Source organism: Nyctibius grandis, chromosome Z (genome assembly GCF_013368605.1).
Source record: "Nyctibius grandis isolate bNycGra1 chromosome Z, bNycGra1.pri, whole genome shotgun sequence".
Lineage (NCBI taxonomy): Eukaryota > Metazoa > Chordata > Aves > Nyctibiiformes > Nyctibiidae > Nyctibius > Nyctibius grandis.
In genome coordinates, this window is record NC_090695.1 from 52,558,217 (window position 1) to 52,582,118 (window position 23,902).

The 23,902-nt window shown below is 40.9% G+C and overlaps 1 protein-coding gene across 1 annotated transcript in view; it reads left to right on the forward strand.

The window, feature by feature from the left end:
- The window catches only part of GRAMD2B (GRAM domain containing 2B), a 44,246-nt gene that overhangs the window by 1,190 nt on the left and 19,154 nt on the right, over positions 1-23,902 (forward strand). The window contains exons 2-5 of the mRNA XM_068423360.1: positions 20,138-20,260; positions 22,348-22,435; positions 22,745-22,811; positions 23,781-23,884. Of these exons, the coding sequence (XP_068279461.1) occupies positions 20,138-20,260; positions 22,348-22,435; positions 22,745-22,811; positions 23,781-23,884 (382 nt within the window). The remainder of the gene's footprint in view (positions 1-20,137; positions 20,261-22,347; positions 22,436-22,744; positions 22,812-23,780; positions 23,885-23,902) is intronic.

Consider the following 23,902-nt stretch of genomic DNA (forward strand, 5'->3'; position numbering starts at 1 on the left):
TTTTGAAATGTTATTAGGGCTTTTTAATATTATATCTGCATAACGCCCTTTCTTCCAACACAAATGTAAGAGAGATAAGGTCCAAGTTTGAACAGAGAATAAGGAATCAGAACTTTCAAGTTGTAATTAGAGCTCTCAAAGGCTCTTACCTAGAACTAACCATTTAGAGCCTTTTTTTAAAACAACATCCACAAGTGTTTTTGTATGCCTCTCATTTACCAGTTAGGCATGGGACATGAGTACATACAGTGGCATAAACAGGGCTCAACATAAGTAGGTTATGTTTAACCACTTCTAATTTGGGCAATAGAAAGTTTGCCCTCTTTTCTCTGTCCAGCCCAGAACACTGGGCAGACAGATTTACCTACTTTTTTTATTTACCATTAGATAACCAGCACACTAAAAGCTACCATATATGCTCTGATAGCAATGTGATCAGCCCTTATAAAGAACAGAGTCCTTTGCCTCAGATTTCTCAATAACCAACCTGCCTGCCAAGTAGCGAGTGGCAGGGGCAGGCCTTCTAGAAACCCAGTTCACTCAGTTGCTGTTTCAGTAAGAAGGATAATATGATTATAAAGCCCTGTGAAACTATAACTCTATCAATAGCAAAGATGGAATAGCAGGCTGCAAATACTAGACAATCTAATACGAAGAATGCATGATTGCACACAATGAACTAGTAGTTTGACTGAACTCTCACTCAACTTGCTTTCCATGTGTTTGTCACAGTCATGATGCTCTTATCCAAAATGAGCCACATGAAAAATCATGGAAAATGCTTTTGGGAAAAAGAAATGCAGGCTCTGCATTTTTAGGTACTATTTTCAATACTGTCCTACTTACTTAGAGCTTATTTCCTGTATATGAAGATGCATCCACAGTGAAAATTTACTATATTAATGATTGCTTTTGTTTATCTTAATTATTCATGCCAGAGGACAAAAACTGACTATATGCCTAAGTTTTTATATACCTCTGTTTTCACCTCACTGTAATTGGCACCACGTGGATGAGCACAAATTTGCCAGAATGCAGGGGGTTATTAACATTTCAGACAGGGGAGCTCACAGTTTATCACCATGGCAGCATGTTATTCCTGACACAGAGCGGAACTGATTTCAGAAGAAAATTAAGACTCTGGAGCTATAGCTGAGGTGTCAGCCATGCATAATAGATTGGGGATTTGTATTGATAAAAATATTGGCCACATGTGTATGCAGCATTTTATCAGCACGAATGTATAGAGTTGTTCTGACATTAGAACGAAAACATTTTCCAGTAGTCGAGATCAAAAACAACAGGGATCTAAACCTGCCCTTTGGAGCCCATCCCTATAATGTGAGTCAATACCCTACATTCAGATCTCCTAAACTTTAGAAAAGTCTCAAGCCTTGTGGTTTTGATCAATCTTCAGAATGACCCTGAAAAAAATATATTGAACACAAAAGAATGAGATTTTTAAGCCATTTAGATCAGGACTACTGACCACCAGCTCTGTGAATGTCATACTGCTATGTATGTCCACAACAACCCTAGCAATAACCAAATGCAGGTTGTATATCAAATGCTTTTAAAAAAAAAAAATAAAGTGAAGATTCAGCATTTGCCAGTAACATTGATATTAGGTAAAAAATATTTAAAAAAAAAAAAAAAAACAACAGGAAAAAAGTACAGTATGGGGAGGTATGTTTTCTAAATACAAAGTCAAAAGGGTCCTCAACTCTAATCCTGGCTTGACAGCTCATTTGATGCATTGCAATGTGTAAATCAATTCAATACAACACTTGTATTTTCCATCTGTGATCTGGCATTAATATTTACCTATGGTTTTTGTGCAGCAGAGTAACAGAAAAACTGTGTAACAACTTGTAACATAAACTGTAAAGATTGTTTTGTTGCAGTTGGGTTTTTGTTTGGACACAAGAAAGGATCTGTACATCCAGGTTTTCTCTCTGAAGGTTTTTGGATGGGAATGTGAATTTTTTTTAAGGAAGTTTAGTTCTGCATTGAAGTTATATCCCTCAAACATCCAATGTGCTGCTGTAAGGCTGAGGCTTAGTTCAGACTAACCCAAGCAGTCACGTTAAAGAGATAAGCGCATACCTACCATCTTCTAAAAGGTGTATTGTCTTTATAGCTCAATTACGAGCACCGAACTTCTCAAAGACTTGCACCTGGGATTTAGCATTCCCCCTTTGTGGCCTTGCTCTGCAAGACATATCTACAGGTTGTTTTTTTTCCCAGAGTAATATAGCTCCTAGTTCTAAATGACACAAAACAGTAAATCTATTCAGCTCAGCAGAATAGCTTATTATTCACAACCCCATCTGATGTAAAGACTGAGAGAACTGATAGCATGATTCATTCTTTCACATTATCCTGTGTCTCTCACTTTAACCTTCCTCTCCTCAGGGTAAGAACAATCTTTTACTAAGCTCCTGGAAAGTCTGGGCACTATTTTTTCTTGTGAAAGACTCAATTTATCCTCAAAGAAGCTGTGCTTTCACTTTCTTACATAGTTAACATACTATACTGCTGCTCTTCAGAGACTTCTAGATGACTAAAAGTTTCTCTCAACAAAATGATCACCGTATTTAGATATACCATGAATGTTTGCATGCATGCACACATATCTGGTTCAAAGAGGTAGTATGTATAGGACAGATAAAAGTAATCTTCTAATCTTGCCTCTATTCAGGTTTCGTAAGGCTTCTGGTGTCCAGCTTGGGGCACTGCACTTCCGAAAAGATCTGAACCTATTAGAGACAGTTCATAGGAAAAAAAAAGAAGTCCAGAAAACATCATTTATATCTTTTATCTTAGGCTAAAGACAAGAAGAAAATGGGGGAAAACAGGAGACAGTTTTTCACTGTTCTTCTTATTGAATAAATGAAGAAGCAATAGCTTTAAATTTCAGCAAGAAGAATTCAGGATCACGTTAGAGATTAAGGAGGACTTCCCCTTCCAGCAAACACTGGAACTGATTGCCTGGATACATTGCTGACTTTTAAGAACAACTTCGACAAGTGTCTTGTCAGGAATGACACAGGAACAGTAGACCTTGCCTTGGGATAGGGAATGAACATGATGACTCAGTGGGTCTCTTCCCATTCTGCTTTTCTGTAATTTGATATGTATCTTAAATCTTTTTTACAATTAAAGTTTTTACTATTATTTTATCTCTAGTTTTTCATCCTTTGCTGTGTTATACATCATGTTGAAGGTCCTGATTATCAAAAACCCTCAACCCTCTTCAGAGCAGGAACATGTCAATTTTTGCCTACATGGCATCACTGGTACTGCAGGCATTAAACAGTAATCAGTAATTTTATAGTACACTAATATCTAATATTTAGTAAGGATTCATTTTTAGTGTCTAGGCCGCAGGCATCAATTTATTTGAATATAAGTTTCTTCTACAGCAAATACTTTGATTAATTAAACAGAGAGCATTGCATACCTTGAGAATGGAGCCAGACAAAACGAAATCAGAGACAGCTCCAGGGACCAAGCAGCTCCTTTCCAGTTCTTGCACCACTGTGGTAGAGGTAGAGTCAGGAACCTCTGGAGATGAGTGAACAAAACAGTCAGCGGTAGCATTTATGTCCTGTAGCTAAATCTGCTAGAGACTGAAAATCTAAGCACTCAAAAGGCAGCTGATTTTATTTGTTCAAATATCTAAAAGTCAGATTCTCACCTGCTGTAAATCAGCATTGCTCTGCTGGAGTGGGTAGAGCTCACAAAAGTTATTCGACTACAAGTCTGCTCTTAGCCTCAAAATCAGGACTAAAATAGCAACCAATACCTTTCTAGTGTAATGAAGGGCCTCCAAAAACAAGATGAAGGGTAGACAGTCACTTTTCCTACTGATTCTAGACACACTGTGCATGCCTTGGTAGCACACACTGATAGGAGAACAATCCCCAGGGAATCTAAAACCTCACACAGGTTGCTGCACCCCAGCAAAGGGTCCTAGGTCCAAACACACACAGGATGCCAACCCTGCCTTCCCCAGCTCTTTCAGTTCCAGGTCTACTCACAGACCAGACAGGTGAAATGGGACTTATTCTGTTATCCCTTGGATAAATGGGATGCTGCTATATCGTCACAGGTTGCATAAGGGGGTGGGAGAGGCTCCGCAATGCAGTACCAAACCTGCTCAGGCGCTCCACAGGGGAGGATAAGGCAGCAATCAAAGTTTCTCAGATGCAGGACCTAACAGGTCTGAAGAATCTTTCTTGTAAACTATATCCAATCTGTGATGAGATGAATGAGATTACATCTCATTCCACATGTGCCTTGGTTTTCATGTTAAATTATACATAAACATTCATTAATGGTGTCTCCCAGAAATACAGCCCTTTTGAATGTCTTGCTTTCTATGTAGTTGGCATGCAGTCTTTAAATTTTCTTGAACTGAAGCCAATTAAATCCGCCTGGTCTAGCTAAGACCATATAGCAATCTCACATTTTCTGCAGGATCCCTGTGCCCAAGCAGCTATGGTAGTCCTGTGCCTTTTCACCATTAACACCTCTTTTTACTGAGTTCCTAAATATATTGCAACAATACCTAATACTTAGTTCTTGCACCTTCAAAATACTGTGTATCAAACAATCCTAACAATGCCACTGGAAGGTTGATTGATTTGCTTCGTACATATTTTAATCTGAAATGTACATTAGTATCTCTCTCCTACCCTGATGTCCACTAAGAGACCACTCTCCTGTACATATTCTCCCCTCACCTCCTATGAACAATCTGGCAGTTAAGAAGAAAATATATTCTATTATTAATTCTATTAATATTTTCTAGCACATTAAACCGTGAAAATAGATCTTTTTTCAGAGATGTTACTTTGAACTCTCATCCCAAGTTTGGCCTTCCTTAGATCGCATCGTTACAGCCACAGACTCCATCTTTGCTTTGTGCAGATATTAGTTCACCAAACTGAACCCTGACTCGGGTATTAACCAGGTAACAAAAACATTTTTCACATGCACGTTGGCAGCTTGTGTCTGCCACACGAGATGACTTGTGCCAGACGCTGCCATTCAGCATTTCTGAGGGCACATAACTGCCCCGACAGCCCCACCAGCACAAGTCAGGGGAAGGCTATGCTCACTCTGCTTTTTGCGCAACAGTAGGTAATTTTCTGGGCAGACAAACCAGCCTAGGGTGCTGCTGAAGAGAAAGGAAACAAAAAAAAACACCTGAGGCAGCCACAGATGGAACTATCAGCTCATCACCACAGAAGTTCATGTCAGTACAGCTGTCTGGAGGCCAGCACCCGTATTTGGACAGCCACCTGCTTCAACGAGGCACCCGGGAAACGCTCTGACAGGAACCTGCGGAAGGCGGCGTTCCGCGAGTTCCTGCCGGCACGCAAACTCTCTCCCAGGCCGGGCCGGGCAGCCGTCTGGCCCGGCTGCCTTCACCTCAGGGCCCCGGCCCCCGGTCACCCCCACCTTCGCTCCTCAGACCGTGCGTGTGTGTGTGAAACCGCATCTCCTGGCCGCCCATATAAAACATTAAGGACACCTTTAGTTCGGGCCAGCGGGAGCCACCGTCTCACGCGACAACGTCCTGACTGAATAATTTAAGGCACGTAACAGATCGGCTGCGCGGGGAGCGCGGGCTCCCGCCGCCACCGGGGCCGCGTCAGTCACTTCACGGCCGCAACCGGGGCCGACCTCCCCGCCGCGGCCCGCGGCAGCAGCCAGCCCCGGGGCGGACCGGCGGAACCGGTTTTCAGCGGCTTCCCGCCGTGAGCCGGCGCTCCGGCTCCAGCCGGCCCAAGGCGGCGGCGGCGGCGCCCGCCCCGGGGCGGGGCGGCCTGGCCCGCCGCGACCTGGCCCGCCGGTTGTGTGCCGTGCGCCGGCGGCGGGCTGTGTGGTGTTGTGCGGGGCCGATGGTGCTCATGACCGAGCAGCGGTGCGATGCGGAGGAGCCCAAGGCTGCGCGGGCCGCCGGCAGGCGGGAAAACAGGGGCGGCTTGCGGCTGTAAGTACTGCCTGGACCGGGAGGGGCGGCCGCCCGCCCGCGGGGCCCCGCGCAGCCCTGCAGGGGTGCGCCGCGGACAGTTACTCGGCGGAGTTGGCGGCCGTGCCCTGTGAGGCGACGGCGGGGGAGCCCCCCGGGGCGGCGGGCGTTGGCCTGGGGGTCGCGGTGGGGTCTTCGCTGTTCTGGGCGGCGGCTTTGGTTTGAAGTTCGTAGGGAAGAGTTGCCAAGGGGTCTCCGTGTCCGGGCTTAAATGAAGCGCGAACGTCTGCGCTCTTCCGGAGGCGGCCCCGAGCACAGCGTTAAACTCCGATGTCGGACTTTTAGGAGCAAGGCATATAAATGCTCCTTCTAGTAATTTCATGCAACAGCATGGAAATCATTCTCTGCCGTGGTGCAGAAATCCAGCAGCTGTGCTTTATCACTTACAGTAATGTGCATAGGCTCTAGTGGGAACCTGTGATTCTCTCCTCTGGGTGCCAAGAAAACCCAGAACTTCACCAGAAGTTCACAAACCTTGATACAGGCAAGATGCAGTAAAATGGGAGTGCAGTCTGACTTCTGTCTGAGACAGAGATGGGACAGGCCACTACAGCAAGGCAGTGGGCACTCACCTGCCTTGGCATGGTTCCCCACTGTGCTTCTTGCCCAGCGTGGCCATACACATACCCAGCCTCCTTCTGCTTTTTAACCTGAGAGCTTCTGTAAAAAATGAGCAGACGAAGAGATCAACAATACTTAAATATTCTTTGAGAGGAAGAGGAGGCCTTGCTGGCTGGTAAAGGCTGCTTAGGCTAACTGATGGAAGGCAGGGAAGTCAGAGGTCTTCCCCTCCCATGGGCAGGAGGACTCCCTGCACTCCCCCAAGGCCACTGACCTTTCCAGCCTCTGATGGTGGCTGGGGACATCAGGGGTTAGAGGCTGCATCTCCTGCATTGGTCTTTGGCTTCCTGTGGAGTCTCAAGTTGTTCAGGTGCTTGTATGCCATGGTAATGACCATCAGGTGAAAATCTTGCTGGAATCAAGCAGCTGTCTGGTTCCATACCGGGCTCCCAATTTATGTGGGACTTGGCAGTCCCAAGGATGCTGTTTGAGAAGTTAAGCATCTGTGAAAGAAGAAACTAAAAAACCTGGGGCTTTCTCCTCAAAAGAAAAAAAAAATTACTTTCTTCTAATCTGGGATGATTCCCCTCTCCAAAGAACTTTTCTTCACAAAGATTTAATCTTAAACAGCCTTCAGGAGAAAGGAGAACAAGTTACCAGCAAGTAGCTCTTTCTCTGGAGAGAAACTCTGAGAAGGTCTGTAGGTTTTGGTTTTTTTTTCCCAACTGTTGTATCCCTGGTCTCTAAGGAGATGTATTCCCAAAGTACATATTGCAGTGAAATCGGTTGCTAGAAATAACTTTCTTGTTAGAGAGCACTGGGAATCAAAGTGTCTTCTAAGTGTCCTTTATCCTGTATGGTGTAGTCACATCAGTGACTTCACATTACAAATGAGATGTAATTCCCTGACCTTCTATAGAGCCTTCTGACTTCAAGCCTTGGGTCCTGATCCCCCACGCAGAATTATGCCAATGAAGTTAAATAAGTTCTTCAGGTATGCAAGATCCGTATGTGATTTTTCTCTTGAGAATGGGACTAGGAGTCCAAGGCAGCGTATAGAAAGCTTGATGTCAGAGACATTGCACATGCACCAACTAACTAACCCTCTGTTTTGTGCCCAGGTGTTTAACCTTTTCATTGCTGAATCAGCTACAGTTGTAGAAGTGAGGTCAGTCTTAACCAGTGTGATAAATGGAGATGTCTCACTCGCTATGACTCTCCTTTTTTTAGCTGTCAGTTTTTGCTGTTCAGTAGAAGGTAGGTGTCATGCAGGTGAAAGCTCAGCGGTCTGTTATGCTGCAAGCTACAGTGTTTAAAAATACTAGCCTGGGCAGCAGGAGGGTGAAAAGACTGGGGTAGGCAAAAAAGTTGAAATGGTTTGTCTTAAACTAGAAAAGTGTTTAAGCATTTGCTGACTGGAAACAAAGTGGGAATTTATTTGCCAATCCTGTTTAACTGGTAGCTGGATCCTTCTGAGAAACCATTGTGTTCTTTTGACTGCGAGTTAACCTCAGAAACGAAGTAACTTTGGTTTGACTAATGTGAAGCTACAGGGGGATTGCTCAGCTGAAGAACAAGAACAGAATCTTGGTTTTGATTCAGTTAGAAATGAACTCGGTAAAAGTTGGATTGCTGAAGACTTGTTTTTAGAAAATTTCATAAGTGTGTGTGGTTGTGGTACGGTTTCATTCCCTTCATGTACTTTCAGGGAGCAATATACAACCACAGAGCTCATGCTGACCTCTATTTGAAAAAAATCCTAACAGAGTTATAGAGGCTCAGGGAGTCTTTTAGTGTTTTCCAAAGCTCAGGGGAGAGAGAATTATGTTTCTACTGTAATCTGTACTTCCTGGAGGTGAGCTTAAAATGTTGTTCAGTTTAGAGATGGACTTTATAGCTCAATCCATAAAGGTGTCCCTGCGGGACAGGTACTTCTGATGGATTGAAGGAAGCCCTAGAAGTTTTTGGTTTTTTGTTGGGTTTTTTTTTTGATTTTTTTTTAATTATTTAAAGATTAGATCTGAGAAGATTATATTTATCCACCAGTGATTCAGGCAACTTTATACAGAAAGAGTAAAGTACGTTCATCCTGATTGAGAAAATGGGCTTCTCTGGCACATTTAACAATAGTTATGTCTTTGCAGAGTTTACAGTACATCTCTCTGGGTTGTACACTCTGTGGAAGATGGGCACTGTTATTATGCAGACCCAAAATAGTGATGTGCCAAAAGTTTGTCATTATGTGGAGTTCCTCCCAAGCAAATCAAAAGTTCCTGGACAGAAGACACCTTCTGAGTGGTGTTCCCTGACCATTACATCCTGATGTGGTCTCGGACCAAAAAGGAATTAACCCTTGCATTATATTTAGAGGATATTTATTTTTGTTACTTGAAAGTGGGTGTGTTATGTTTGTGGTGGCGCTGGACCTGCCTCACAAGCTGTTAGCCCCACGACAGGGACAGCTGGTGGAACAGTTGTATTGTTGAAAAGTGTGGTACATTAAGGAGAAATGGCAGAGGTGTAATAACGAGCAGTTCATATTCCATGTCAGCATCCTTCTGCTTTCACACACAGTTGCTTCTGTTGAAGTCAATATAGCATTTTCTGGTTTCCACAGATAGTATTTGGCTTAGTACGGTTAAATTTGTCTGTGTTAGGGCAGTATGCTGAGTTACTGTATGGTAAGATACCACTAACATTAAGTGGCACATTTTGTCCCCTTACAGTTACAGCATAAGGTAATGCCCAGTTACTGGGTGTAACTTAAAGAAATGAGGAGGCTGGGACTTAAGACTCTGAAAGATATGGAAAGTTTTAGAATTCTTTTTTTTTGAGCAAAAATACATTGCAGATACTGGGGAAAATACGCTACTGAAAGCAGCGGAAAATGCTTACAGACAAATTATGTACTTCTGGGAAAAGAGAGAATGTGATTTTTATGGTTTGCTTTCTGACGTTTTATGCTGACATAACAGATGTTTCCCAATAACTCTTTATCAGTTGATAAGTTAAAAGACAATGAATTGACTGACCTGTGCATAATCACAACTCACTAACTTTTTTTTCCTAAACTCTCTTACTTAAGAGAAATACAAAGTGCAGAGGAGAAAGGGCAGGTTATTTATTATTGATTCAAAGTTTTATTTCAGCTTTGATCCAGGTTAACTCCTTTCCAGCAGCCAAACTTCTACTGTTTTTTTGTGGAGGGGAAAAAGACATAGGTACGTGCCTACATTATTCATGTTCTGTACGTTCAGTGGATGAAGATACTAACACATATTAAATATCATATTTTTTTAATTCTTTCCTGGTAGTTCTTCCCTATTTTTGTAGTGAAAGGTGTAATACGTGATCTGAAAAGAAGGATAGGCTTGCAAAGTGAAACATTTAAATTTGAGGTGTGACAGAAAAGAGGTTTCCAGTCCTAATGACCTCCATTTGTTCATGATGATTTTCAGTTGCTGCTATTTTTTTTCTTTTTTTCCTTTCATTTTTACTTTGTTCAGTGTATATACATGCTTAAGTTACAAAAGCAGCTTTTTAAAAATAATTGTGCTGTGTGTAAATGCATGCCATGAATCTGAACAGCCTTTTCTTTGTACCACAGTGCCTCATTGGCTAACCTGAAATACTCACAAATGTGCTGCCTTTACTGGTTATATGTCTGTGAGAAATGCTTTTTAGGCAATGTAACAGTACAGATAACCTTTGGACAGCAGGATTTGTTGCTGGTATTTGGCAGGTGATGCATAAACATAGTATCAGAGTATTGTCTTCTTACCACCATCTCCATAAATGTTGCAGTCATGTGGTTAGAAATTATGTTCTTATCTAATGCTACCAATGCTGGGACTAATGGTCTTCATGCTCTGTACATAGCTGTTGCCAAGTCCATATATATCCTTTCCAGTTGACCTTTTTTAGACTTGTGTTAACTGTTATGCCAGAGAGATCTTGTGTTTGGTCTAGCAATCTGTACAGACCTCTTTTGTAGTACTTATTTTAACCAAAATTCATGGGTAGCTGTCTGGATCCAGCTAGGCTGATCAGCAAAACTGTCTTCAAATATTGTCATCACGGAGCAAATCATTTATCTGCAGATAATAGGAATACATCAGGACAAGTTGTCTTTCCTTATTTCTTCACTTTTCCTTGAAAAGAACCTTCTTGCTTTATCTAGAAGATCTCTGAGCTACCCGGAATTACAGAGAAATTATGTTGTCCTGCCAGCAAGCTGTAAACAAATATTTAAAGCATCAATTTTTCCATAATGCAAGGGTCAGTGGGAGATTCCAGGAGGACATGGGCAAGTGCTCCCTGTCAGACCACTGTATAAGGTCCTCATCTCCTCTTTGTAAAATGGCATAGTGTGCTGTCCCATGCTGATTGTTACAATCAGCATTGAGATTGTTACAATAATGGAATTAAGTACTGGGAGATGGGACACCTGAATAAAAGGGAGAACCAGGGGTTGTAGGGGATGTACAACGAGAACACAGTTGCCTCTTCTCAGTTCCCTGGTAAGTGAGCATCAGTGCTGTACTGAAGTATTTACTTTCCTTAACTAAACTTCTGGTTGGCACTGACTGGCTTCTGCCTTCATCCTTGAAAAATAGCACATTAAGGTGAGGGAGGTTAATAAGCTTCCAGAAATAGTGGCAGGAAATAATGTGCAGGTTGCAGATAGGCGGCAGAGAAACTCAACAGCGTAGAGGATGTAAGGCAGACTGAAGCTTTCCTCTGTGGATAGATGGAGGAAGCCTTCTCGTTGCCTTATTATGAAACAACAGTTCCTGACATCCCCCCAAAAAACAACCACACCTAGGCATGTCCTCTGCAGACATCCTGTAGGCGCTTCAGTGGTTTAGCCCTCTGGGAATCTTAGTTTAGGGTGTTTATGAAAGATGGACCACCTAGGCCAAAGACTCTTGGTAATTTTGTAGCTGCCGTTTATACTACGGGAGTTCAAGAAAAGCCATTTAGGTTTGTTCGGCCTTTTTCTGGACAAGAAGGAATGTTGTAGTACAGAAGCCCAGTAAATAACAAAATTATATATATGCCCATTTGGTTTTGTGAAATTTTACAATACATGTAAATATGCTATGGCCAGTATAGGACAGAGTGAGTGTTGCCCTGGAGGACAGCATGTGGACAGTACAAAGGCTCATACTGAAGAAGGAGGCTTACAGAGCATTCAGACCAAGTGTCCTGGTGACACAGAAAAAAAAAAAAAGAGCCAAGCTGACTCTAGCAGGGTTCTGGCCACCACGTGTCACATCTGATTCTAATAAAATATCTTTATCCAAGACTTTGGAAGGAAAACGGTTCCGTCTATGCAGTATCACAGTCAAAGGCACTGTTGTGATTAGTGTCAGTTAGACCCATTGTTGGAAGCTCATATTTCCTGCTGTGAAATAACAGCTTTTGTATTAGAGTATCTACATTGTTCTGGTCTTTTCTGTGAACACATAGATGGGTTTGTAAGAAAAATCGTAGGTTGCAAAGATAATTATGGGAAATTCAGCATTGCCAGACCCTTGGTGAACAGTGAACCTCCAACAATGATTTCACTTTGATCAGCTTCTGTCCTTGGTGGAAGGTGTGATGAAACAGGGTAGATGGACACAATTAGACGCTCATTTTCATTTCAGTTAGTCTTTTGAATTAGGTCTTGTTGTGCACTGTTCTTGCTGGGGAGCCTACAAAAAATGTAGTACTCAGGCATCCCTTGAAATATCTAGTTTAAATTTTCTCTGCACAATTAGTGTTGCTTTTTAAACAGAGAAATCTAATTAATGACTGTGGATTATCTCTTGACAATGCCATTTCTCAAATAAAGTGCTGCATGATCAAACTCAACACATCTTTCTCTTTGTGTATATCCTGTCTGAAGAACCAAAATTATTTTTCCCCCGTATATTGATTAAAACACTTTGTATGCAGCATATTGAGTCACTATTGCTGTGCAGCGTATAGAGTTATTATTTCTAAAAGTGCCATAAAACAGAAGCTTCTGGTGAAGTGGTTTGTGGCAGCTTAATTTTTTAACTTTGTTTTTCTTAAGCAGCAGAGAAAGGAATAAAGATGTTGACAGGACTGCTGTCAAACCTCTGCTATCATCTCTAAGTGTTCTGCAGTCTTGATAGCAGTTGTTAATACAATTGCTGCTGTCTGCTTTTTTTTTTAAATCCTAATTCAGTCTGACGTAACTACTCTTTTTTTTTAAAAAAAAAACACAATTAATGCTGGAAAACTGGCAGCCAAGTCTTGTATCATGTGGAGGTGTGTTGCTCTGGAGTTCTTCATCCAAAAAATGGAGATGTAGCTTCAGGTAATGAAGCCAAACCTTTATGCTAATGCTCTGGTGATCAGGCCTCATTTGTAAAGATGCCTGTGTTGTTCCAGAGAGAGATTTGTGTTGTTTCTGCCTGAGTTACAGAGCAGATCTAATTGATAGATGCCTGTGAGGTCATACTGAACACATGGATTGTGGCAGTATTTATCTTTTTTATTGAACTCAGTATAGAACAATTGGTAGACCTGACACTTAAGTGCCTTTGCCCTCTTTTCTGCACCCTGAATAAGTCATAGATCAGGAATTCTTCTTTCTTTTCCCTTTTTCCTGTTACCTCTGGAAGCTAAAGATAAAAATGTGATCTGATATAAGGCTGCACAGTTCCTTTTCAGTAGGAATTGTGATCCTGTTTTTTGTCTTCTTCTGGGTTAGAACATAAGGTAGGCTAGAACTAGGAGATAGGAAAACCTTTCCCCCTAAAGGCTGCCAGCGAGCTGGAGAATGAAAAGAACACATGCTCCAGTCCAATGTAGATGTAAATGAGTGTCTCCACTAAGGTCTTCTGCTTCACATTTTTTTCAGAAATGTGTCTGTCGAGAAGATTCGTGTCCTGTGCTGGATTTGGCCATGCCTATGTTCAGATAAATGGTTGTTGGTCACCCTGCTGAGACTCCCATGAAAACTGCATCATGGGAATCTTGTGGGGTTGAGTGAAGATACATACGAGAGGGCTTTTGCTTTTTGGAGTGGATATCTGAAATGGAAACTCTTGAAAAGACAAGATTGCTAAATGGCATGTGTTCCAGTTCTAGTGTTAACTTAATAAAATATCTTGTTATAATGTCTCATGTTTCAGAGCACAGGGAATAATTCTGTGGTGTTTTTTTTTTTTCTATGGAACTTGATAGCAGTCTGGTTTTGATTAGACAGGGAATACAGCCAGTTAATAATAGATGGTATTTAGAGCAGAGAATTTACATACTTGCTAATGACGTCTGTGGTGTCACAGTGATCTTGCTGATGTCCAAGTGGTAAGGTAGTGTGAAACTTGATCTGGTTATTAAGTGAAATGTCTATTCAGTTGAGGAAAAAACCTGACTTCCTCTATCCTTAACAGTGTTGGAGGGGTTTCTGTTCAGTATTAACTCAAAAATTTCATTCATCCTTTTAATAAATATATAGCAACATGGACATATGAAACTACTCACACATGAGTAATTGTGTTCCAAGAGATACCTGTGAAATAGAACACCGTAAATATTTCTGAAATTAATTACCTTGATATATAAAATAAGATTCACAATTTTAAAAGTCTAACAATTGGGTTGGTTCCTCTTTTGGTGCTAGCTGACACCAAGATTCCACCTGTGCCTGCAGACCTGTTTCATCCTAGAAATGCATAGAGAAACACATGGTGTATATGCATGTGTGCCTATCCGCATGCATATGATATTCAATTAATATGCAGCTGTATAACTTTGCCTCCATTATGCCGTGTTTGACTGTGATCTCACGAGAAGAGAATTAGGCTGCTCCTTGAACAACCTGAGGTAGTTAAATCTCAGCCTGGTTCATACCTATTCATATTAACAGACTGACGCTTTCCCTCATGCAGGGTTTCACATCTCTGCTCCTTCATTAATACTTTGCAGCTCTCCCTATTTGGTATAAATACATCTCCTAGCTGTGTATCTGTCATACAAAATACCTAAGAAATGCCATACTTCAGAGTCAGATGCTTTACTTCTTTCACTTCTCAGCCTTAAGTACAGGCTGTGTACTAAGTATATGGAATTATACAAACATGAAATGCATATATTATGGCTATCCTTAACATCTGTTATAGCAGCTGTTAAGCTCTGTGCCCCTTTGTGATTAGGGTAACTGTAGCTCATTTTCTGCCCATTTTGATAGTTTCGGAGTCTCAATGATAGTTGATGTTTGCATTTACTGTGCTTTCTATTTGCACAGTAGAAGTGATACTTGGTCATAGCATTATTCTGAGGTGTGTTTTTTTAGGAAATTTTCTAAATTTTCTAAATTCTATGTGTTTTCTCCCATAAGCAGTGCCATGTGCCACATAACACTGGAGCATGGCTGTGGAGATACTGGAGGTATTTTGCCTCTGAGTGACCAGACTGTGTAGAAACAGACAACATCTACATCCTTGACTTGAGCACTGTTGTTAATTTATCCAGTATAGAGAGCACTCGAATCTGCTATGAAGAGGACAGCAGGGGACTTTACAGTGGAAAAGGTATTTTCTTCAGTCCAGGGGTGAAATAATTCAACTGTGTAAGGTATGAAAGCAAGCTCATGAGATAAAGCACTCCACATTCTGATCACATGTCCAAAAAAGGGTTGTTCAGACAGGTGTGGCATATAAAAGATGTTTACTGGAATGATGGGACATATCTTCTGAAAGAAGATTTACGACTTAAGGCTTTAGGCCTAGCAAAAGGAAGGTTGAGGTGATTGCTCCTTCAGGGCGTGATAGGTCAAGGACAGCATGTGCTGAGGAGGAGGCCTCTGGCCTGCAGCATGCTTAGCAGGGTGTCCTCTCAAGCATTATCACACTTCATCTTACCCTCTTGCAGTCATCTCTGCTTGAAGGATGTTGCCAGTATGTCTCCTGGGTGCTGCCTAGATAAATCTCTTCATTCTGCTCTCTCTCTTCTGCTTTTAAGCCTGCCTAAGTCTGTCATTTTGACTGGGGATCCTGAAATGTTTTCAGCCTCTCCCTTTGGCTTTTAGTGTCTGAAAGAATAACCAATTCCTTTACCTGAATAGACTCATGTCTGGGAGTAAGAATAGCTTAACACTATCTCTTAGTATTTAGGCCTTTCGCACTACTTTAATTCCTTTGTCAAATCCTTTCAGTTTGCTAACAGCTACCCAGTAAATCCAATAGCTACCCAACAGAACCAAAAGATACAGAATGTCGTTGTATTTGTGAAGGATATTTCCACATATGTTGTACCAAGCATGGCTGTGGACAGTAAGGGAGACATTACTCCACACTCTTTTGGTTGACTATTTGCAATAATAGAGCAGTCTAACTGCTGTTGCAAAGTCAGTCCTTTTTGTGTAAAAGAGATGAAGCAGGATAATAGGGCTTCTAAGGTAACATGATGATCTGATATGTATGCTCCATCCACAGAGGGAACGTTGCAGCAATGCTGACTCACGTGAAACCCTGGGGAAATATTGGTTTGGCTGCAGTTTTCCAAACAATTGAAATTGTAGTTAACATCTCTGGTTATTCAAGATGCCTTTTTCCTCCTAGGTAGCTGATCTGCAGTTTGTGGACTGGGGGACTGGTTTGTCACAACTTACTGTGGCTTTTGAACTTTTTAGACCTGTTAATCATGCAGACCAAGTAGCATGAGTGTCCTTTGGGTCAGATCTGAGGAAGCTTTGTAGGAAGGTTTGTGTGGTTGTGGGACAGTAGCCACTGTACAGTTCTGGAGTTTTGATATCTCTTACATATGCCTGAGAAGTTTTCATGTCTGGTAAGACCATATTGGGGTTGTCAAAGACAACAGTTGTTCTTTAAGGCTCACTTTCCAAACTGTGGCTTATTAGCACATCTCTCTCACGCTATTTCTGTTCAGTGCTTCTTATTCAAAATAGTTTTTAAGGGAATAGGGAAAAAGTTTATATTTTAGATTTCTCTCTTTAATTTTTTTCCTCTTGAAAAATCCCCATTAATGTGACACAGTATAATTTTCACAGGAAGTTTGAATTTTTCAGGTCCTGGACAAGATTAGCACTGAACAAGAAAACCTTTTGAAGTTCAGAAAACTTTCTGCAGTATAAGGAACTCGACACACCTGCCTGTCAGAAGATTTTGTTTCACAGAAACCATTCAAATCGGAAGAGATGAAGTTCCTCTGACTTTTAAAATACATTGACAAATAATGTACTTTTGAACACTTCATTGGAATGAAACTTAATCCACTGCCTTGGTTAATGTATTTCAAAGCACTTTCTCTTTTCTGTGATTCAATGTTAAATTACTCAGTTCAGTTATCGTTGTATGTTTAAAAAAGGAAAAGAAACATTCCTTGCAAAAAGTTAAAGAGTGCTTGCAACTAATGTTTATTTTAACTTGCTTAGATACAAGATATGATCCCATCGTAAGCTTAAGCCTTGGCTTTGAAAATACTCCCTATGGCAACTGTTCTTTATTTGGATACTGGAGACAACTTTTTTCTTTTTTTATTTTAGCAGTTATTTTAAATAGAATTGGTAGTAGTACCAAATACACAATATATGTTCAATTTGAAAAATGTTTATTTTCATATCAACAAAGTCCTGGTGTCACAAAGTTTACATAGTTTGCCCTGATATTTGCAAACACAGTTCGGCTATATGTAACTATTCCTAACAGTTGTAGTGAGCATCACTTTGTTTCTTAGGTGTACTTGATCTGATTTTTTTTCATGGATTGCTGACTTTTGTGCTCTTTTTACAAACCATTTATGAATCCTGACTGACACGTGAAAATGTAAGGAGTGCTTTAATTTGCCTGTGACTTGATGAACAATATTGTACTGTTTTTAGGTCATACCTGTGATCTTTCCTTCTCCAAAAGGTCAGCTAAGATTCTTCTGATACTATAAAGACCCCTACTAGGAATATAGCTGCTCTGTGGAACTATAGTTATCAGAAGTGTAAGGACAAATCCTTATGTAGTTTTTAATTATGTGAAGGGGGCATATGGGAGGTAGGGTAAAGGATAGACATAGCAAGGCCATATCAACTAGTAGGAATACACCCAATTGCTACTGTCAGTGGCATGTGTTACATGGGTGAGTCCCCTCATGCCTGAGATGATTTGGGGGAAACTCTTACTGTGTTTGGGTACATTCTGCAGAAGACAATCCTGGAGAGGTGCCCAGACTGGCATGAGATAGCTCAACCCCACACAACAGTCAGGAGGGTTAACGTGTTGAGATGCCCTAGCTCTCCTCCATCTGAAAGCAGCTGGAGGGAATGAGTTCAGACAGTAGAGGTTCAGGAATAGTAGTTAATAGGGAAGACAGACAAGATAGCAGGCTCATAGGTTTAACTGCGAAGTAGAGATTAATTTATGGGTGAGGGAAGAGGGAATATGAGTGGTAAGTAAATAAAGCATTTAAGAGCAACAAAGCATCTAACCATGCTGGCAGGTGTAAGTGAACACTAAAACCTGTGTTATAGGTATTTTTGAAACAAATATCTAGTTACGAAAGTGTGGGTGTGATACAGGCTGCTTTGATCAGTCAATAGCATTGCTGTGTAAGAATAGAAGTCTGCCCAAGGCAATGATGGACACCAGACAGGCTCCAGGCTCCAGGCTCAAGTAACTACGTCTTAAAAATACTGCTGTGTCATGTAGTCTTATTCACTTGGGAGCTTCCATGCTGGTGCTGCTCTTTTGAAATGAAGGTGTGATTGAACCTGACAGTTTTGCCTCGTCCCACTCGTGTCTGGTAGTCTCTGGCCTCCCTTGAAGCCCAGGAATTTGGGGAACAGAAAAAGAACAGATAGCAAGACTGTGACATTTGCAGGATTTGCAGACTTCTGGAATACAAGCTCCCCTATGCTTGCAGGGAGCACCTTGGGTTGGCAGTTCTCTCTGCTTAAAATCTCAAACAGCATAAAACTGCATACTGGGTTTTTTCAGGCAAAAGATAGGGTTCCGCTTATACCTCTTGAATTGCACATTTAATTCTAGTTTACGTTGTCCAAAAGTAAAAGGTGGTGCTTTGTGATCAGGCGGGGCTGGTCCAAGAGTGAAGCAATGGGGAAACAATTGGTTTTTTCCTCATTGACTTTATTAGTACTGTAACCCTTTCAAGTATACACAAAGCGTGACTTAGGAAGTGTCAATTCAGTGCCCCTGTGGTGGGGAGTGCTAAGGGTTTAGGAAAGATTAGATTGGGGAATAATTGCTGTATGTAAACATAAGACCCCTTGAGAACAAGTCCCAGCACCAGTAAGGCAAAACTCCATGGCTTTTGTCCTGTGACGCAAGCTCTAGTTTAGCTGCAAGGTAGGATACCATCTCATTAGATCTCAATTAAGATGTTGTGAGGTGTAACTTCTGATCTTATTCACAAAAGTGTAATCAAAGCAATGGATCTTTTTATGCCCTTCTTAAAAGAAAATGGAGATTAAATTAGTCTTGGAACCTCTGTCAGCAAAACTTTTGTCTTGGTAGGAAAAGAAACTGTTTATTGTCAAGACACCCTCACGTGATGGCAGCAGCTGTGTTGTTGCTGTAAAATTGCAGAAATTAAACATTATAATGGAAAGCTGCTGTAAATGGGGTCATTCAGGCCAGGCGTTAAATTAACGGGCAACATAATTTGGCTTTCTTCTGTAGTGCTAAGAGCATCCTTGTAGTCTTTCTGAGGCTTTAGTCTTCCGAAGGAGTGTGTCTGTATATATTTGTCGTGTCTTATTTTAAAGTATTGTCATTCTTCAGACCCTGCTGTTAATGACAGCTTTTTTCCTCTAAATTTTCTGAGTTAACATTTTCTTAGAAAATTATGAAAAGGGAAGCCAGGGAAAGGCTCTGATGGCACATCTCTTAGCCCTCAGACTCTAGTTCCTTAACATATATTTTTGAGGCAGTGGCATGTGCTATGAAAGGGCGATGCACTGTGGTGGCAGTGCTGCTTTTGTAAAATAAAACCAGCACTTTTGGTACTTTGAGAAGACCCTTTATTGTGAAAATCCTGCAGGTGGACTCTCGCAGAAGAGGTGAGTGAGAGGCAAAATAGGACCCAGCTTCCTCTTGCAACATTGAGCCACAAATAATCTGCTAAGCGCTCGGTACTGTCATGCAGGATGTTTTTCTCCCCACTTGCCAATCAAATTAGTTTCATTAGTCATCCTGTCTGAGTACTGAACATGGAATGCATTTTTCCTGAACAAGGCATTCTCTTTGGAACGGAAGCTAGAGCTACAAATTTTATGAGTGCTGAAATATCCATGGCAGTATTTCAGTTTTCCTCTTTTCATTGCTGAAATTCCAGTACTGGAGCTCAGAATACTGTTCAGATGTATCATACTGTCAAGTCAGTAGATGAAGACTTTTCAGGACCTTAATATAAAAGATATGTCATAATTTTGTTCTTTAGTATATGCTGTATTGTCAACATGTTGCAGTGGCATCTGACATCGGTATGAATCCTGCAATACACATTTCTATCACTTTCTTTTTTTCCCCATTTTTCCCTCTGCAGTTCAGATGGAGAAAATGGAACAGATGAAAAAAGAAAGGCAGGAAAATCGCCTGCTGTGTTGCTGCAGACCTCTACCACTGAAATGGAATATTTTGATGACCGGAAAAAAGTTGATGTTGCTAGGTAATGTCAGAAATGCTGTCAGTTTTCTTCTAGTCAGATAATCAGAATGGTTACAACCCATTCAAGAAGCTACGCTGAGTAGCAAGATTTATCAGACATCCCAGTTATGGGTTAGCTTGCACACTATGCAAGTAAGCAGGAATCATAGCCACCTTCCAGGGGTTGCTCTGTTACCCACCACAAGCAGTCGCAATAGTGGGAATTTAGACTTTGGGCTGGCTTGGCTTCCATGTTCTTGGAAAAAATACATAGCACTGTTTGGTGCCACTGCTAGTTGCATCCCTTTCACAGTCAATTTGACAGGCAGTCAAACTGAGCTGCAGTTTGAGTCCTGAGCTGTTCTCAAAACACTTTCATGCTGGAATATTGATTGTCCGTGGTAAAGCTATGACAAAAGTTTTAATTTTGGACTCTGTGCTGTATATTGCATCAGATTATTGTAATGTCTCTGCAAAAACAATCATTCTTCCTTTGTTGGAGAACTGGAATGCATTTGAAACTCTTCTAGAAGGAAAATAATACTGAAATCCCACTTGGAGGGCTTGAATACAAATTTTGCATCCCTTTCACTTTGTCAACTGAGCAGCAATGCAGAAGTCAGCAGTCAACCTGACACTGTGGTTTTAGTTACAAGGCAGATATTTAAAAAACATCACTTAATTTCCTGAAGTATTTTTGAGGAGAAGGAATTGGAAGAAATATGTGATTTTTTTTTTTTTTTTTTGCAAACTCTTCTTCCAGTCTTACCTCTCCCGTACAATGTAATTAACTGTGTGCTGGTGAGGGGTTGGCATAAGGTTTTTGTAAGGCTTGCTGTTCATTTCAGTTTGACCTGTACTTTACATAGGCACACAAATACATGTACACATGTATTGTAGCATTTTCTTCTGTGGCGGACCACCTGAGATATGCAGCCAGTCCCCTGCAATCTAAATCAGTCCTGCTGTACATTCTCTTCCCTAAATCCAGCTATATCTCCATTACACTTGGGGGTTCTCTTCCTCTCACAGTTTTTACTGGAAATCCTGAACCTCTCAAGTTTAAGAAAGTAAAGAGGACTTACTGTGCAAGATAAGGTGCACTAATGGAAACTCTTGTAGCACCTTTCTTTCCCTATTGAATCATTAGCACAACGTGTTCTTCAGGTCATTCAGCATAGGAGTCCTGTGTTGTGTTTTTTCTTCTGTTTTTCAGTCTGCATCTGAAGGCCTCTGAGAATAAGCTACCTTATTTTTATAGCCTGTTGATATGTTTTTGTTCTGTGGTAAATAGCTCTCAGGGATAATGTTCTTCTCTTCCTGATTTATGAAACACTGTTATCCCACCTCTGTTTTTGTTTATCTGAACAGTCCATCCCCTTAATTTCTCCTGTATAAAACCAACAAAACTTATTTTCCCAGCCATCTGCAGAGACTTTCCTCTGTACTTGTTCTACTCTAGAGTTGTTGGGTTTTTGCTTGGTTTTCTTTTTCCAATATGAATGGCTAGAGCTGTTACAGGTACAGCTTCCTATACAACTGGCACTCACAATTCTGTTTCATCTCCTCTAGGGTTGCTGGCTGTCTTATTGCTTTCATTACACTACCATACACAGTTCACAGCCATCCTCTGACTTGTGCACCTGTGTTTCTTCTCTGTTGTACTTTCCAAATAATCTCACATTTTGTAGTACAAGTTCGTTGCTTTCAGTACACCACCTTGCACTCTCAGCTACTAAGTTTTATCTTACTTTATCTTGCATTAGTAATATGCTTAGTGTTAGTATTTCACATGCTGCCCAGAAACAAATGAACATGCAGCTAAGCACTGTGATAATTCATTGTCATAAAAACATCTTGAACATTTTTTACTTCCTTACAACTAGTAATTTAGAATATTCCTTCTAAATTAAAAGAAGACCTTCAGTGAGGGCTGGCATGGTTTAAGAATAAGATATACTCCTCTTTAGTGCTGCATAATCCTTGATGAATCACATAATACTTATTAAAGGATTGATATGTTTCATGAAAAAGCACATCCTGTTGATAACTTACCAAGACTAATGAACTGAGGCCAAGCTTATATGGGATGCCTTTTTTAATCTTCAGGACAAAGAGCAGCCCAGATAGTCCACTCCCGACAATGGATATCAAGAGTCACTCCAAGATTGAAAGGAAAAAACGTGCCTCAAATCAGGTAGGGCAGAGGGTGGACTTATTTCTATATAGTAAGAGTAAATACATAACTACCATGAGAGCCCCCTTGTTTAGCAATATTATGGTTCATGGTTGTATAAGGACATAGAATCCTTTTTCATCAGTGTGTTAGAGTCTGGATAAAGCAGGACACAGACTTAATAGCCACATAGCAAAAATGAGGATTTATTGTAAAACAAGTGAGCAAAATTAGAAGGTATTGGGAGGACAGGCAATGGAATGGGTCACTTGATTGTCAGAATATCTAATAAGGTATGTGTCTCTGGGTGTGGGTCTTTTTGTTTTTTAGCTGAAGGCAAATGCACACTTCCATAAGCTGTTTCTAGATGTTCCCATTGATGAGCCACTGAAACAAAGTAAGTATTAACCCCCTTGTCATTGCTGGCTGTGGGTCTAAGATAATATTGTTACACTCCAACTGTGGTGATGTACAAGAGGGACTACCTAAATTTTAAAAACCTTAAACTCTGGCTGCCTACAGCTACAAGGCCTTCATCTGCAGGCAGTGGGTATTTTTGTTGTAATCTTTCAAAACCTACGTCTTCAGATGCTGGGCATCTTTAGGAATTGTAGCCCACTTTGCACTTCTTAGCAGAGTAACCTAGTGCAACATTTTTTTGGTACTGAAGCTTCCTTACTAAAGGCACTACTTAATTGAGACAGCGCTGGTCAAGTGACTAGCTTGAGTTTTTGCTGTTGATGATGCTTTAAGATTTAAAAACACTGGTAGGAGAAGGGCTTAAAATGTTTAAAGATTCTGCTGTGCTCTGGGGTAGTTACAACAAGCAGGCATGTATAACAAATGTTTCTTCAATGAACTACAAGGAAAGTAGTTCATGAGTGAGAAATGGCTTGCTCAATGAGTGTGAAGTAAAAGCAGTATTACTTTACGTGTGTTGTACCTCTGTTGGTCATCTAGTCCAGACAGCTGCTATAGAGCTAGAAGTTTAAAGCTAAAACCTTTCATTAAGCTCTTTGCATTTACATAATATAGTTACCCAAAAGCTAGTCAAAAAGTTTATAGGAAGTTAGGTGATACTCTCTTGGAAAGGATTCTTGGCTTCTGGGAGCCAGTTGTATGCTATTATGCATTTCAGCCTTTGTCCTTCAGATATTTTGAGTCTAAACTTAGGCCTGTGAAATCTTCTGAGCTTGTCGGTGTTAGTTAAACATTGAATATTTCAAGGTTTGACAATGTTTATCAAAAGATACAAACCTAAACAGATTATGGCTTTGAAAAGAAAGAATAAAACAAAAGCCAAACTGATAAAAGTTGGCTTGGGTGGTGGTTGCCTTAAATATTATAGAGTATCTATTTGTTTCAGGTTTTACCTGTGCTCTGCAGAAAGAAATTCTGTACCAAGGAAAGTTATTCCTTTCTGAAAACTGGATTTGCTTCCATTCCAAGGTTTTTGGTAAAGACACTAAGGTTAGTAAAATCTTTAGG